Consider the following 17,002-nt stretch of genomic DNA (forward strand, 5'->3'; position numbering starts at 1 on the left):
AGGGCTGCCCGCTCCGGTGTTTTAATTACGTCTGACTTTCTTCCAGTTTTTTATATTGTAAATATTGTACTTTGGCCGTTTTAATATTATATATCAGCCGTTACATAGCCGCTCCTTAGTAGGCGAGAGGTTGACTGACATTTTGTTTTAGTGCAAAATAATAAGTTATAATAAATAAATTGCAAATGATTAGGTATGAAAGTGTAGTTATAACTTGTTCTTGTTCAACGAGAATAGCTTTTGCTAAATTATCATTCGTATGTCATTTTCCTTCGTCGTACCCATTTATTTATTTATGAATCCAGGTATTTTGCTATCAATTTTTGCTTTGCAATCGAGATACAAATCATGTCGGTACCTACACACGCTATATAATGGTTGAAATAAAAAAGCACTGCTTAAAAATCGTCACACCGACCGCTCATCACTGCGGCACATTCGCGGCTGTTCGCGTATCGAGTGCATACCGAAAACGAGGCGCGTAGGTATAACTTGCGTTCCGTGCGTTTGTATGAAGATAGAATACCGCATAGATACTTATACTGTGTCTAGGGCATGTAACATAATAAAAAATCAATAATATTTTGACCCAATTCGTGCTGCTAGATATAGATAATAAATGCTTAATATGGTTCAGGGGCGACTGCATTGTCGCTACCTGTATTTTTTTCTTTTAGCAGCTGAGTAGTTCTGCTCACATACGGAAATCCGCCAGCCCACTGCCCGCCTGGATTTAGGACTGTTTCATAGTACATTTTAGGGGACGCTAGAAATCTTAATACATTAAAAAAAGTCGTTTACGCGTTTCCTGGGCGGCATATTGAACTCTTACCCGAAACCGCAGGTTTTAAGCAAGGGGTTAAGACATTTTTAGCCTAATTAGATTAATCAGTGTCGGCAATTATTTTAAAAACTTTGTGTAAAACCTAATAACATTTTATATATTATGTAGGTATTTCTAGATATGTAATTATAAATATTTGATTCGTGATTGACGGACCTTAATGCAGCTCAGGTCTACATTGCAATTATTAGACACGAGGACCGCCTACTAGGTTGTCTTATTTTTTTCAAATTGTCTTTAATCTTCAATCAAAAGATAATAACATTTTAAATAGTAATGATGTGCTGATTTCAAATTAAAGATAGTTAAATAGGCATATATGTGTGTAGCAACTTCCTAAGAGTAATTTTTGTACCGATACCTTTAATGGTATCGAGCATGTGGTAAAACGGATCTTTGTTTAGTATACATATAGATCTTTGTTTAGTATGAGGCTTTGTGACTTAGTTGTCAGGAGTATCGTTATTTTGGATTATTTTACTAGAAGTGTCGGGGGGCGTATACCTACTTCAAATCTTGCCAGGGGCACAACAATATTTTTTACCATAGACACCCATATTAGTTTGACCTCTGTAGAGACCAAATCTCTCTGTAGAGACGAAATCTTATAATCTTTGTGAAGCTCAGATCTCACGTAAAAAAGGTGGATAAGTGCACTATAGGCAGCCATTTATTTTGAAACGTTGGTACCTGGGATTTTCCGAGATCATTCAGAGGACACCTAACAATAACTCCTTTAATAGGATTAATCAACCCTTTTTTACCTTCACTTCATTTAACAACCTTAATAGCATATACAAAATCACTTAAGTAAAATAATACAACTTAAAAAAATAAGTTCTTCAAAGAAATATTTTTGTGTATTTTTTACTTGGTAAATATTTGTGAATACCTGTACTGAGGTTATTAATAGTTTCCCAAACTGGTTTAGCGATGACAGTCAACTATAAGTAACCTAATATTAGTCACCTCGCTCGCCACCGCAAAATTATGTCGATTGTTTGAAGTAAGTTCATTAACACGAAAAGATAGACGCTACTGAAATACTAAGCAATCGATTAAGCGCGTGATTTCAAAGGAAAGACTTAAAAACCATATTGAGTAGTCCTATGGTGAATTTGAGTGTATAATCACATACCAATTAAAAGTGGAATCGAGCGTGTGACTGAGAAATTAAGTAAGCCTTCAATCTTTTGTTGCTTTAACGAATAACTTTTTGTTAAAAACCTTGCAGTAACTGTTGTGCTCAATAGCGTGGTGTTATAATACCTTCACACGATTACGCGCCGATTACCAACACGTTCTAATGGCGAAGGAATCGCTTGGGATTCTAGTAATCGGCACCGCTCCGTAATTATATTCATATTATAGGCTAAATCACGATTTTAAGAAATATTTGTAACTTTTTAACCCACTTCATTTGAGAGCATTTTGTACGAATTTGATTGTAGAGGTGCAATACGATTTTGGTTGATGTAATCTCCGGAAAAAATATTTTCATGAAACGCAGTTAATGCTAGGAATATGGTAGACAACCTAACTGATGGAAAGGAATTACCGCCGTAGTAATATCAGAGGAGTCGCCAATAATTCGCTGACTTTGAAGAAGTAGAACTCTTAGCACCACGTTCTCTTTCACCTGATTGTATAAAATTATATTATGCAATGAGGAACTATTTACTAGAACTACATAATTAAATCTAGGCACTAAAACATATTTCAATTAATGTAAATATAGAACTAATAAACTATGCAAACATAATATCGAACTACATATTTTGCAATATAATACAACCGGGTGACGATGTAATGATGGCTTAAAGGATCTGTTTATTTCATTATCACCACAATACACGCAACATTACCCGCGATCCGGTTGGGTTTTTTCCGGATAGGTTGAGCTTCAACAGGATCTGGGGACTAATGGCTGGGTTTTTTGAATGTACGAATAGGACGATAATACATCACACGTGTACGAAAATACGGCAAATGTAAAGACCGCCATATTACGTTATATCGTTACGAAGATCGTATATTCGATTGTGGCGAGTTGAATGATGTTTGCAGATTGACAAAAAATATTATAACATTTATTTATTGTTACAAATTGTTCCGTGGTTGTTTTGCTATTGCGGTTGCAAATGTTTAATTTACTTTGTGTCGAAAAATATGTTCTTTCGTTAATATTAATGTGTGATGCAATGTTTAATAGGTCATCTGTATACAGGCCTGTCGGGCTTGCTATTCCTCAGCAGCAAGGTTCTGCCTAATGCGATTATATGGTTCCAACTACACTCTTTATTTCAAAATAAGAAACCGAAGTGGTAACTTGTTAGTGGTACTTTTACAGCGTTACCCTGCACAATTATTTTTGCCTTGATCTAATAAGAAATAGTCGTAGCGATCTATTAAGACAGTCATCAATTAAAAACGAGGCTGTCTACTATAAATCTTCATAGTTGTCTAAAGAATCGTAGGATAGTTACACTAATTATACTGCCTATAAATGAAACATGCTTATTAAAATGCAAACAATATGTAGGTACTGGTATTTTCATTGTGACCACGAGTGCTAGTGATCTATATACGTTCTAACTCTTAACATTCCATGGTCAGAGGTCACACCTATAATGTAACATTATAATGTAATAGGTATATAGTACTTATAGAGAAGTGTGCAAAAGTGTCATCCACAGCTTCTAACCAATCGGTAATAAGTTCTAAAATACGAGGGTGCGTTTTTAAGTCCGCGGAATGGAAGGGTTGGAGGGGGGATAGCGGGCTCGTTAAGGGCGGTACGTGTGACTCATAAATAGTATAAATATAAAGTTTTATCACAATTGCATCATTAGTTTTAAAACTATCGACAATTAAACAACTCAATCCGGAAGAAAATTGGAAGTATGGAGAAAATCGAGCATCGCGCCGTTATAAAGTTCCTTACCAAGCAAGGAAAGTCTGTGCAAATCATAATGGAAGAGATGTCATCGGTTTACGGGGACTCTTGCCCTGGAAAAACGATGGTTTACAAGTGGAACAACCTTTTTAAGCAAGGCAGGGATTCACTTGAAGACGACCCACGACCAGGACGGTCTGTTGAGGTGACCATTCCGGAAACGATAGCGGAAGTCGAAAAATTAGTACTGGAAGATGCTCGGCTAAAGAAGAAACAGCTTGCAGAAATGGTTGGAGTATCGGATACAACCATTTTTAAAATTCTGCATGACCATCTTGGCATGACTAAGGTCAGCGCGCGGTGGGTGCCGAGAATGCTCACGCCGCCTCAGAAACAACAGCGCGTTGAATGTTCCCGTGCGTTTTTGAACCTCTGTGGAGAAGATAAGGATATTGTACTGAATCGAATTGTTACTGGAGATGAAACTTGGGTTCACCATTATGAACCTGAGTCTAAACAAGACTCCATGCAGTGGCATAAAAAGGGTACAGCACCTCCTAAAAAGTTTAAGGTGTCACAATCGGCCGGCAAACTCATGGCGACAGTCTTTTGGGATGCAGAAGGAATTTTGTTAATAGATTACAAAGATAAAGGTGTCTCTATAACCGGAGAATATTACGCAACAATCTTGGAGCGGTTAAAAGAAGCCATCAAAGAAATAAGACGAGGAAAATTATCCAGAGGTGTCCTGCTGTTGCACGACAATGCGCCCGTACACAAGAGCCGTATTGCACTGGCTGCCCTGCATAAGGTGAGCTTTGATATTTTAAATCACCCACCCTATAGTCCAGACCTGGCTCCCAGCGATTATTATCTCTTTCCAAAAATGAAAAAGAGCTTCGTGGAAAGAAATTTTCTACAGACGAAGAAGTAAAGGACGCAATTTCCTCGTATTTTTCCGACAAGGACAAAACATTTTTTTATGAGGGTTTAAATAAGTTAATACAAAGATCTGAAAAATGCATTCGTCTTGCAGGAGAATATGTAGAAAAAGAAAAATAATTTTGACATTTTATTTTCGCTCCTTGTCCCTCATTCCGCGAACTTAAAAACGTACCCTCGTATGTGTCCATTGTCCATCGATTCAATGTGATCTCAGTGTGAAATGGGATGAAAGTTATTGTATGGAAATCTTGTTAAAGTCCGTTCTACTCGTATAGCCCCATGTATTTAATTTCTTTGGTAATATTGCAATTATCTTGGATCCGAATTATTCATGGATGTTATTTTGATGTACAATAATTAATAATAGTTGTCATTCTGACACTAAATCACACTCACATATCTGCCGCAGGGGCAATCTAGGGTTTAGGTGTAGGAATGACAATTGTGATGTGTGTAGGCAATTTCTGAGATCCGTCCTGTGGCAGGGTGGTAGGGGGACTGTCCTTGGTCCCTAGATTGCCCCTGCCACCATTACCTAAGCAGGTGAAAATGGAAATCTGGAACACTACATAGCAGACAAGTGTGTAGAGATACTCCCGATATCGCGAAGACCGCCATGTACCCTAGACTGCCCCTGCAGCAGGTGTGTGAGCAGTCCCTTTTTTTAGGGAGTTATACACGAGCCCATAGCTCATGCCCATCGCGACTATCGTGGCCCGTCGCCAGCGATTATCGCTGTCTGCCACCGCACGTCGCCAGCGTTGGTTGCCCTCATAAACTGTCGCTCGTGTAATTTACTATCATTCGTGTGTTACCTCCCATATACTTTATGATTATGGTTTATAATTATTACCATTAATATGAATATGAGATACTTTTTCTTGGTTAGATTTAATATATTTACGTTTTCAATAAGTATACAGTATATTTTATATTTACAAGTCCCAAAGTCGCATGCTTTAGGCGGGCAGTATCTCTGCGCCATCAGAATTGATGAGTTCAAGGTCAAAATTAACATAATGTTGCACCATCATGAATGCAAAACGTGTGTGCTTGCCAATTTTCCTTAGGATTACTTGAGTAAACATAGTAGACGCTACTTGTTGTATGTATCACGGTGTTGATACTGATGAAATCCATCCTTCATCTTTGAAGGTCATCTTCAAGTAGGTATTATCTAATTGAGAATAGATCAAGCTTAAAGAACTTTTGATTGTTATTCCTTCAAATAAATGAGAACATTCAGGCATGTATCACTTCGATTGTTATAGAGTCCTAATTACAAAAAAAAACATCACATTAAATATTAATGATTCCAAAAAAACAAAAAGGTGGTAGAACCCTTTGTGGTTCGACTCCGGCGGCACCACCGCCACACCTATTTCTACCTAATAACAGCAGTGTTAAGCGCTGCTGTGTTCCGGTTTGACGGGTGTGGTAAGGGAGACAGACTTTTTCGAGGCGTTCCAGCTTAGTCCTCAGGGGTAGCGGCACATCTGTGGCCGACCTCAGGTAGGAATATCTAATCCTATCTGGGGTTGATTATAGATGTCCATGGGCGGCAGTAGCCACTTACCATCAGGTGGACTGCATGCTCGTCTGCTACTCTTATATTATATAAAAAAAAAGAAAGAACGATTCACGAGAAAAACTATGGGATCTGCCCTAGTAGAATAGAATACAGTTTAGAATATTCTACGATCGTTTTAACAACTTCGGAGAATTCGATGAACACATTAGAATTTAGAATACGTACTTTAAAAGTACGAGTCCCATAAAGGATCCCTTCCTCGTATGAAGAATAATAAAAGATATGAATCATTATTTGGCTTTGTGCTTTCCCATAAGTCGATACATTGCGAGTTGAATGTCCACAAAGACATGTCTGCAGTTGCATGCCTACTTTGGTTATTGACGACCTGAATTAATGTATTGGCATCTCAAACAGGCTTTCATCATTTTAATGATACTCGAAGCATAGCGTAGCGTGATGTAGCTGTCCATTCTGGTTAATCGCAGACGTATTCATATACATCGTCCTTGTGAGGAATGCGAGGTCATCACGCCTTCGTGGTCGTTCGCGTTCTTTCGTGGCGGTCCTCTTGTGAAACATAGTAATTGTTATATTAGAATCTATCATTCCGTATTCTAAGCATGATGTTATGACGCCAGCACCTCTATAGCACCTTGTTCAGGCGGCCACACTAAAGCGGCAAACAGTAATTAATGAGATGTTAATAAGGTCAATCTACTAAAGAGTATAGAGCCTAAATGCGATGTAAATCAAGCAAAAAATGCATAAACACTCGTAGAGTTTATACGTTATACTTATCTCATATAAACACTTGATTCGTTTGACGTGTTCCTGATGCATGTATTACGTAGATTCGATGATGAAATAATAATTCACGGAAGCTTGCTCCTTTTTTATTATAAAAAACATCATATTAGAATTAAATATTTATTGATTTAGCATATTATTATTTTCAACTACGTCAAAGCGATTTATCTAAGTGATTCGCAGTCAATTTAATGTTGCAATTTTGGAATTCGGATAAGCTTACGTGATCGGTATTTTGTAAGCGTGAGTATCTGTAATTCTTGAATCATTGAGACATTATTGCAGTTATTATTATAATATCAGGTTTAAGATACTATACGTCATAACTAGCAAATGATCTTACCCGATGAAACATAGTACATGAGAATAATTTAAAAATGTTTTAAATGTGAATAATACCTTTAACCTTTACAATGTGTATCGGTACAAGAACCTTGCTTTGCTGCCACATTTATATCCGTCTACGTAAATACGTAATTGTTGTAAACTGTATCCTGTTATGTAACAGTAACGCTTTATTTCAAATTTCTCGAGACCTTAACAGATATCGAGGTTCTGACTTTATTTTAATTTTTATATTATACACTTAAGGTAATGAATATTGTTTAACAGAATTTGCATATACAGGTAATCAATATCATGTAAGTTTCTTCAAATATTTCAATAATACTTCATCCATATCATTTAGGTACGAATTATTATAAAAATGATTACTCAGAATAGGCTACCTAGGAATGGTTATGTTGTAATTCAGAAATTGCCGTTTTTTAAATAAATTGCGTAATATAGATACTGTTACATGTCAGTTGATTCAACCTTGCCCATGGAATGTTGACTCCTTTAGAGGTAAAATCGCCCTTTATTTGAGTAAAGAGGTCTTTACTATTCTCTTAACGTCGAAACGACAATAGGTCGCCAAGTAGTGAACATTTTTCCTCTCGCCATTGATGCACACTCAGACAACGCTAACTTGGTAATGAACATGTTAATATGCTTTATGTCTGTGCTCATAGTTGGATAAACTTTATAATTCCCTCGTTTTCGTGTGTAGCCGACTGTTGATAAATGTTAAGGCATTTGCGTGTAATATAATTTCCGATATCGTTATGTCCTCAACAACGGACGACCTTCAGAAGATATATAAATAAATATTTAGTCACGTACTTACGTAAAGTGACATGATTGTGATGCTATCTTTAACTACCATCCCTGCACCAATAAATCGGTCTAAGTACGGTAGAGTCTGAGTCAGGTTTTGAATTCTATGAAAAGTGTTAGAGGTATTAAAACTTCAAGTTGCAGGGCATACATTATACATAAGAGCCAGCTGTGCTCCTTTGATTAAATCAACTGCATCATAATGGCGACAGAATTACTGGTGCCACTTGACACAACTGAGTTTTGGTACATCTTGATAAATTGTTTACAGTTACGAGTTCCACTGCGACAAATCTTGAGGCCACGAGATCTGACCGTTATCATCAACAAACGTCACCTAAAAGTTGGCATCAAAGGCCAACCGCTTATTATTGATGGGGAACTAGACGCGGACGTTAAAATTGAGGAGTCCACATGGGTGCTACAAGATGGACGGAATCTACTCGTCAATTTAGAAAAGGTATAACTTTTTGCTAATATTTGTAATAATATGATAAATCATTTCAGTGTATGAACATGTGGCCTAATCTTTACTTTGGTACAGGTAAACAAAATGAACTGGTGGAGCCGACTCGTGAAAACTGATCCAGAAATATCAACAAAGAAAATTAATCCAGGTACTTTTTTGTGGAAATAGACTAGACTTAATTTAACATTAGTTTTTTAATTAAAACATGTTTTATCTACAACATGTCTATTCATACTGTAAAAATGAGTTGAATTGTACTAATATTATGGAATAATGATTTCAATGATTCAATAGTTTGTTATATTTATATATCATGTATTTATGACAATCTTTTGTTATGACTTTTTTCAGAGCCATCAAAACTATCAGACTTAGATGGGGAAACTCGAGGACTTGTTGAGAAAATGATGTACGATCAAAGACAAAAGGAGATGGGTCTTCCCACCAGTGACGAACAAAAGAAACAGGATGTGCTGAAGAAGTAAGTTTATAATGATGATCGTATCAAATGACGCGTAACTGTAATGTGTTATATGTTTTTAAAATCTAAAACACTGTAATCGGTCCGAAAAGTTTATTTTTGCGACTCTAAAGTTGACAAAATATCCCTATAACTTCCACTTCTGATACATTTTGTCTTGTTATTTGGATAAAAAGTCACTGTTATTAACCATGTGAAATGCCCATTTATCAATAAACGTATTGATAATTAAAGAAATAATAGTTAAGCTCACGTAATTGAATAGCGAGTGTCGTGCTTACTTGTTTTCGTAATTTGTCATTTCTTTCCGCGATATATTGCATTTGCGTCATTTACATAACAAGCGTATTGATTTATTTTTTTGCAGATTCATGGAACAACATCCGGAAATGGATTTCTCGAAATGCAAGTTTAATTAATTATGAAAGTTGCATTAGAATGCAATAGATAATGATTCTGCGTTACTGCTGCGAAAATTTCATTAATATCACGCTCGAGTACCTATTTAAAGAGAATGAGTGCTATAATAAGTATTTAAGTATTTTATTGTTAACTGACAATCAAGATTTCGCAGAAATTTAACTTTAAGCACTTTATATTGTTTAAAAACTGCCTCACTTATAAAAGAAAGGGCTGACAACAATTAGGTACATTTTTATTTGCGATTACGAATTAAGTATCTAGTTCAGTTTTTTTATTTACTTGATTGTCGGATCCGGTAATATGCATGCTAGTAAGTGTTGCAAATATTACATAATAAATTAAAATGAAATTATTTGTAATGGTAGTTTTATTTAGTCATGGTCAGGCTCTGTCGGCTCTGTCTGCATATTATTTTACTTAAAAACTATTAACCCCATAATAGATTACCTTGTATCGGTACCCTTTTTTTATTTGTTGACTAGGGGAAAACCTTCAAAAGGTACCCTATGCCGTGGGAGCGGCACGGGTTATGTGGATTCTTACCGCACTAAAACCCCCCCGGTGGCCCTCCTCGGCGCTGCGTAGAGGACTCCGGGATCTCCAACGGAACGCAACCGGAGTCCACTTGGCGCGTTGCCCCGTCGGGCTCCGCCCAGGTGAGCTTGAAACACACCATACCATCTGGTGTTCACGACGGTATGCGACCACACATACCGCCGTCCATCCTAGGGTTGCATGCCGGGCGGTTCGAGCTCCCACTCTTGCCATCCGCAACCCCGGAAGCCGCTTTTTAGTCGCCTCTTACGAGAGATCCGGTCCCACTTTTTCGACGAGGGTCCGCCGCTGCGAGTCCCACGCGGGGCAGTACTGCAGCGTGTGCTATGTGGAATCCTCGTCATGCCCACAATGATGGCATTGGGCCGTCTCTTCCCTACCTATTCTATTCAGATAGATACTCACCGAAACAGCCAGGTCCGGTGAGTATCTGAGTTAGGCGGTAGGTTACTCGACCCCTACTTCTTAGCCAGGCTCGAAAGTTCGGCAAGATAGCGTCAACCATCCTTTATGTTACCACCAGTTATGGTGTATGTTTCGAGGCTCCTGAAGTCGATCGCGCCAGCATCTCAGAGCGCGTCATCTGGCTCTCCTCCGAAGCGCTACGACCGTCTCTTCGCTGAAGGGTTCAGCCCTCTGGCGGAGGACGCGGATCTTATGGAAGATCCATGCGTCCATATCCGCCAGAATGTCCAGGGGCGGAAGCCTTCTCAGGGCTGTCGCCGCCTCATACGATATGGTACCATAACCACGGGCGACTCTGATTCCGATCATACGTTGCACGGAATTCAGTTTCCGCGCACGACGCCGGCTGACAGACAATCTGTCCGACCATACCGGCGCACCGTAGAGCGCAACCGAGCGTATCACACCCACGTAGAGGCGGCGGACTTCTTCCCTTGGTCCCCCGAGATTCGGCAGCAGTCTGCGCATAGCACCCGCTGTCCTATGAATCCGGGGGACCAAAGGCCATCGGAGTTATTGTATCGTTAACCTAATGCCATTTGTAAAGTGTAATGCCATTTTCATATATTCATAATTTCTCTACACTTTTATTCGTCTTTTGTTTAATGGTTTATAGAATACTTACAGGAAGGAAAAACGTCCACCAAAAAACACATTTTTTTTCACCAAGCAGTGAAGGTTAAAATTGAATATCAAAATCGTATTATATCGAATTTATTTTTTTGGAATTTGAGTTGTATTAAGAGGGCTGGGTTATCATACTGTAACAATTTTGTGGAGGATTTGAAATCGCTTAAATATAGGCGCTATGGATTAAATTGTACATTTTTGAGGTCCTCCTAGATCCACAATCTATATTATTTGAACTAGAGGGTCCTTATATTCATACCTTCTAAAGATATTTTGGCCCTATACCATTGAAGGATAGAAGGTCGCTCATTTTTAGTTTGCGTTGACTTGCCAATGATATTTATATAATTTGAATACATAATCCTAAAGTTTTTCTACTTCAGTCTTTAATCGGCTTATTCATAACTCATAAGTTTAATGGAGTATTTATTATTACTTAATAACAATAAAATGCTCGATAATTTGTCGATACATTATTATATTGTATTATCGACCTTACCCTTCCCAGAACCATTTCCTAAACTAACTCTTAATTGGGGTAAATTCCCTAAAATTGGCAACCCTGGATTCTGAATTATTGACAGAGACATGAAGGACACTAATAATTTCTGTCATATTTAGTTGCATAGATTAAATTTGGTTCATAAGCAATATCCGTGTTGATGATTATGTAATTAATGCTAAATATACCAAACGCGCATTTAATTGATTCAATCGCCTTGGCAAACCTCGTGTACGCGGGACTTGCTTGTTAGTAATATTATTTCATATATTTTATTAGCTCAATCGATACGACCACAGACAAGGCAGATAGTGACAGTATTGACAGTAATGCAATGCCATGCCAGGAGTAACTGTCAATTTGACATTCGTCGACACGACACCGACAGTCAATGCGACTCCCAACGTAATGTCAATTAAAAATTGAATTGTTGATATTGATATTTATTTGGTAATGATAGATGTCCGTTCATCAAAATATAAAATAATTACCAAGAAGTGTTAACGCTTACTACTTATTAACTTGCATGTGAAAGTGAAAGCTCGTCAATATCAAAATGGTTAGAACGGTGTATTCTCCGGAGTACTGTCTCCAATATTTGGAGCAATATGCGTCGAAAGAAGCCTTCGTTATCGGATTAATTTTGGGTCAAGTATGTATTTTATAATTTAAATTAAATGACTCGCCACAGTTTTATCCTCACAGACATTAATTTTTCGTTTTTAGGTAACAAATGCACGAGAAAATGTGATCCACCTAGCCCGAACTCCTGAGGAAAAAGTTTCTGATACGGCTTCAGACACTAGTTACGTATCGGAAAAACCAGATGTTGTACGAAATCTGTTGGGAGTGTCAGAAGCCTGGGTGGCTGACCACGCCAAACACGTCACCAGGATGTTGCCTGGAGGAATGTTTGTTCAAGGTACTCCTATTTATCTATATACCAGCCTTAAATAGTCAATAGATCCACACAGGCCACAATCACAATTGTGAAAGCTTGTGAGCTGACAGAATCTAGCAGTCTTTGACAAAATGGCATCTTCCGGTTATGATCATCCTTTCCACGACTTATCTGTATCATCTACTGTTATTAGAAGACTGTTTATTACTTCACAGAAATTTATTAACACAAGATGATTTTAAAATTTCAGGTATATTCATTACGAGTGATGAAGATATTTTTGAGGATCCCAATCACTTCAGTAAAATAAAAACAGTGTTGAACTACACTCACAAGGTTCTGAGTAGTAACCAGTATATGTACGGCCACTACACACATTCAAATGAAAGGTTAATACTACACATGTCAACAAATACAAAGGTATTGACGTGTAAGAGTCTTGAGGTCGGGTCAACGGGCAAAACTGCAATGAAGCCAGTTGAGTGGAAGTTCTTACCCAAACCTCAACAATGGCAACGATTAGATTGTTACTACGAGTTTGATGAAATGTACCCTGTTATAGTTAAGAAGAGTGGAATATCTGTCAAACATCAATTCCAGGTAAGAAATTCAATCCTTACTAATATTATAAATCCGAAAGTAACTCTGTCTGTCTGTCTGGTTGTTTCTTCTTCACGTCTAAACCACTGAACCGATTTTAATGAAATTTTGTACAAAGATAGTCTGAGACCCGAGAAAGGACATAGGATATTTTTTATGTCGGAAATCCCACGTGAACTAGGGATGGCGATCTAAGATCGATTAATCGGAGAATCGATCTTTTGGACCCAAGACATCGATTATTTTAATCAATATTAGTAAGGATTGAATCGTAAAATATGCATTTAATCAAGTAATGATCTTAAGCAAAGTTGACAGTACGATTTATCAGTTTTATGTATGTTACTATGTTATATTATTTTCTTTTAAACGCGGGCGAAGCCGCGGGCAAAAACTAGTATTCAAATATATTATAAATTTATAATATAAGAGCTGACACATGAAAGCACACACGCCACAACCAAAGTCATTGGTGTCCATCCCAATATAGAAATTTGCCACATGCACTGCATTTACTCTGCCTATGCATATTATGGCATTTGTTTTAAAAATCTCTTCCACTGTTTCCAACAGGTAGTGTGGCATTTTATATCACCTTTTAATGTATGTTAGCCCAGCTCGATATGATTATACAAATTTATGTGGACTAGTTTTTAATAATTATCTTCTGGGCCGGCGAAAGATTCCAATTCCAATTTAGTGCTAATTTATTTAAAGTATTGTTTAAGTGTTAAAATGTGTATAATTAAGTCTTGTTGTTCAACTGACAGATAAATAAAACATTTAAGACTTGTTTATAGAGGATGGATTAAATTGAATACATAGAATTTTAACCTTTTCTTTTATTTTACAGCAAATATTGGAGTCAGCTCATAAAGCAATTGAGTCAAGTGTCATGTTTATTGACGGAGAACTTAAGGATGGGTCAGAGGCTCTTGAATCATTGATCAAGAAGAAAAAGCCTAAAAATAGTGCCAAAACTACACAAGAGACTCCCAAATCTATGCATGTTTCTTTATTTGTGCCATTTGTAAGTATCAACAAACTTTATCATACAAATTTTACTTTTCTTACATCAACATTATGCAATTCGTACCTTGTAAATATACAAATACAAAATAGTGTCATTTTAGTACTTCCTAATTATCAATCAGTTTTTGTGTATTTGTTTTGTACAAGATAAGAAACAGTAATGCCTTGGTACTTGATGTTCGAGTTCTTTTGTTTGGTTGGAATAAAACATGCAATTTTCAGGAGAACTCCATGCCAGAATCTGTGGAATACTTAGAATGCGATGGTAGCATACACTTCAGTGGAGTTGTGTCATCTAGTATCTTCATGTACCCCAAAGCAACTGTTAGTGAAGCAATTGCGGCAGTGAAGCAGGATATAATAAGGTCACTAGCGTCGAGATTCACTATGCATTGCGATGCATTGATTGATGACAATTTGTTGCCAGAGGGTAAGCATTTTTTTTAATTCAACATTTTGTTACCCTGACAATTGAATTCTAGTTTAGGAATGTCATATTAACTGATTAAAATACCTACCTACGTTAATTACATTTATTTTTTTGACTCTGGAACCTATCCCATTCTTAATTATTACATTGCTCATAACAGACTTAATTCTCTGCCTCTGGTGTCAAAAAAATAACTACTACCCTAATAGTACCCTGCACAATATTTAAAATTGTTTAAACATCATCATTTCAATAAAAATATATGTCACATATCTATTTTATGATTTTAGAAAAAGTGTGTTTCAATGAGCCTCCTCGACGAGTGCTCGTCCCAGTTGGCTCGCTCTACCTCTGTGACTACTTATTCCCTGGAGAAGCGCCAGCTGAAGCTCTGTTGTCAGTCAGAGAACTTCTGGACTTGCAAATTACTGAGGCTGATGTGGTTTGCGATGTTGAAACACCAGCAGGTAAGGGCACATTAAATATTTTATATTAATGGTATACTTGTTTTTATTAAAATTAAAATAATTGAGGAATTAAAATAGTAATTAGAGAATTGTCCTTGTCAACCTGTTACTGCTGTGCTGCTGGACATAGGTTTCATCTCAGAGAGAAGGATTAGGCCATAGTCTATCACACTGGTCAAATGCATGTTGTTAGACTTCACATATCTTTGAGAACTTTTTTTAAGATCTCTGGTGGTCTCTAAGATCCCAAAGGATTAGTCTCAAAGGCTATGTAAGTGTCCTTACCATGTTTTTCTGAGACTGAGTATATGAATATTTTCACATATTGCTTTCTGTCATTAGTTACATGTGGTTCTATACAAAGTAAAATTTACTGAAACGAATTTTTGGTGAAAATTATTATAATTTTAGAATACTTCTCTAAATCTTTATCTCGCAGGTTTATTTAAGAACTTCTTAATTTCAGATACTTCAGAGTTCGATGCCTTAGATCGTGATACGAGCAGCGAAGAACTTCTCGCGACACCACAAGAAGCGAGTCAATTTATGTACATAACCGGCATTTGTTTCGCGATGTTCGTATTATTAGTGTCCATTGTAATTCACTACTATGATGCCATCGTCACTGTGCTCAGCAAAGTGGTTTCAAAGTCTTAAATGTATGACTTTTATTCGTATGAATTGTTAAGTCCGTTCTTTATTCAACGGTAATCTGCTAGCGGAATTGAATAAATGGTGCGAAGTTTATGCATTTCGTCAATAAAACATATTGATAATAAACATATTGACACTCAGTATATTTGCTCTCAAATATGAAATAAAAAGAAAACGTAACTACAATCGTTTTTATCTCTGTATTCTAAAAAGTACCCTATAATGGTAATGGTTGTATAAGGTTCATAAAAATACAAAATTTGAACCCATACTTCGTAATTTCGGTTAATCATATTTTATTAAAACAAGTATGAAGACCTATTTATTGTTACTCTGTGCTACATAGTTTGGTGATGTTAAGTATATTATTCTATATGACATGGTATTGGCACTGTTTGTACAGACATTACTATTCTTATAATGTAACTTTTAATGAATAAATGAGTATTTTTTGTAGATGTTCCTTTTTATTTAAACCTAAAGTATTTATTGATAATTGTTTAACATTTTGAGTCATTGCCTATATTATGAACAATAACATTATTTATAACTTGTAAAATATTTATGAAACTGCTTAGATTTTTCAGAAATTGTACGTATAAATCAGGATCACGAGATTCACGAGATATAATCATTTAATCTCCTTTGGTTGTTAAATCAAAAGGGTAGTATTTAAACGAGTGACTGCAAATAAAAGTTTTGAATGACAAAAATAATGAATTTTGGTTATAGTATTACTAAGTGAGCGACTGGCTGCGACGAGTGACGACAAGTCAACAGAACAGCAACTTACAAACATTAATTTGAGTTACTTAAAATACGAAATGAGCGATAAAATACGAATTTGGGCGACCTAATATTTGTCTAAGTGTAAACATTACGTCCTGCGTTTTATTCAATATTTAGCAAATGTTGCTTTTTTTTTAAATACTGAGCAGCATTTTATTTTAAATGAAGTGTTTCGAATACAAAAACCACTTTGAAAAATACTATAATAAGTAGTATATTGGGTGCTCATTTCATTGATCATGAATAAAGGTAAGGTCTGAATTCATACAGATTGGGCCCACCCGCTAGCAGGGCGCTGCCGCGCCCTGCTCGCTTAGTTTTGTATTGTGTTATAATATAACATATTATGTTCCAACCTAACCTAACCAATTCAATTAGAAAAACCTAATCTATCTTAATACTAAAGTTGCCTCTATATTT

At 36.6% G+C, this 17,002-nt stretch overlaps 2 protein-coding genes across 3 annotated transcripts in view; both read left to right on the forward strand.

The window, feature by feature from the left end:
* The window catches only part of nudC (nuclear distribution C, dynein complex regulator), a 30,223-nt gene extending 20,307 nt beyond the window's left edge, over nt 1-9,916 (forward strand). For both annotated transcript variants that reach the window (XM_073084245.1, XM_073084246.1), the window contains exons 5-8: nt 8,456-8,644; nt 8,729-8,801; nt 9,005-9,134; nt 9,502-9,916. In XM_073084245.1, coding sequence (XP_072940346.1) covers nt 8,456-8,644; nt 8,729-8,801; nt 9,005-9,134; nt 9,502-9,553 — 444 coding nt within the window. In that variant the 3' untranslated portion in view covers nt 9,554-9,916. The remainder of the gene's footprint in view (nt 1-8,455; nt 8,645-8,728; nt 8,802-9,004; nt 9,135-9,501) is intronic.
* A 2,150-nt stretch (nt 9,917-12,066) lies between these two features.
* LOC140750703 (protein odr-4 homolog) lies at nt 12,067-16,069 on the forward strand. Its single transcript, XM_073084397.1, has 7 exons — nt 12,067-12,361; nt 12,436-12,631; nt 12,861-13,210; nt 14,064-14,240; nt 14,465-14,672; nt 14,963-15,139; nt 15,606-16,069. Exons 1-7 carry the CDS (start codon nt 12,266-12,268, stop codon nt 15,794-15,796), a joined length of 1,395 nt encoding a protein of 464 aa, XP_072940498.1. The 5' UTR covers nt 12,067-12,265; the 3' UTR covers nt 15,797-16,069.
* Nucleotides 16,070-17,002: the final 933 nt, after the last annotated feature.

Source organism: Epargyreus clarus, unplaced genomic scaffold (genome assembly GCF_041222505.1).
Source record: "Epargyreus clarus isolate Ecla_fem2 unplaced genomic scaffold, WU_Ecla_fem_2.2 ptg000021l, whole genome shotgun sequence".
Taxonomy (NCBI): domain Eukaryota; kingdom Metazoa; phylum Arthropoda; class Insecta; order Lepidoptera; family Hesperiidae; genus Epargyreus; species Epargyreus clarus.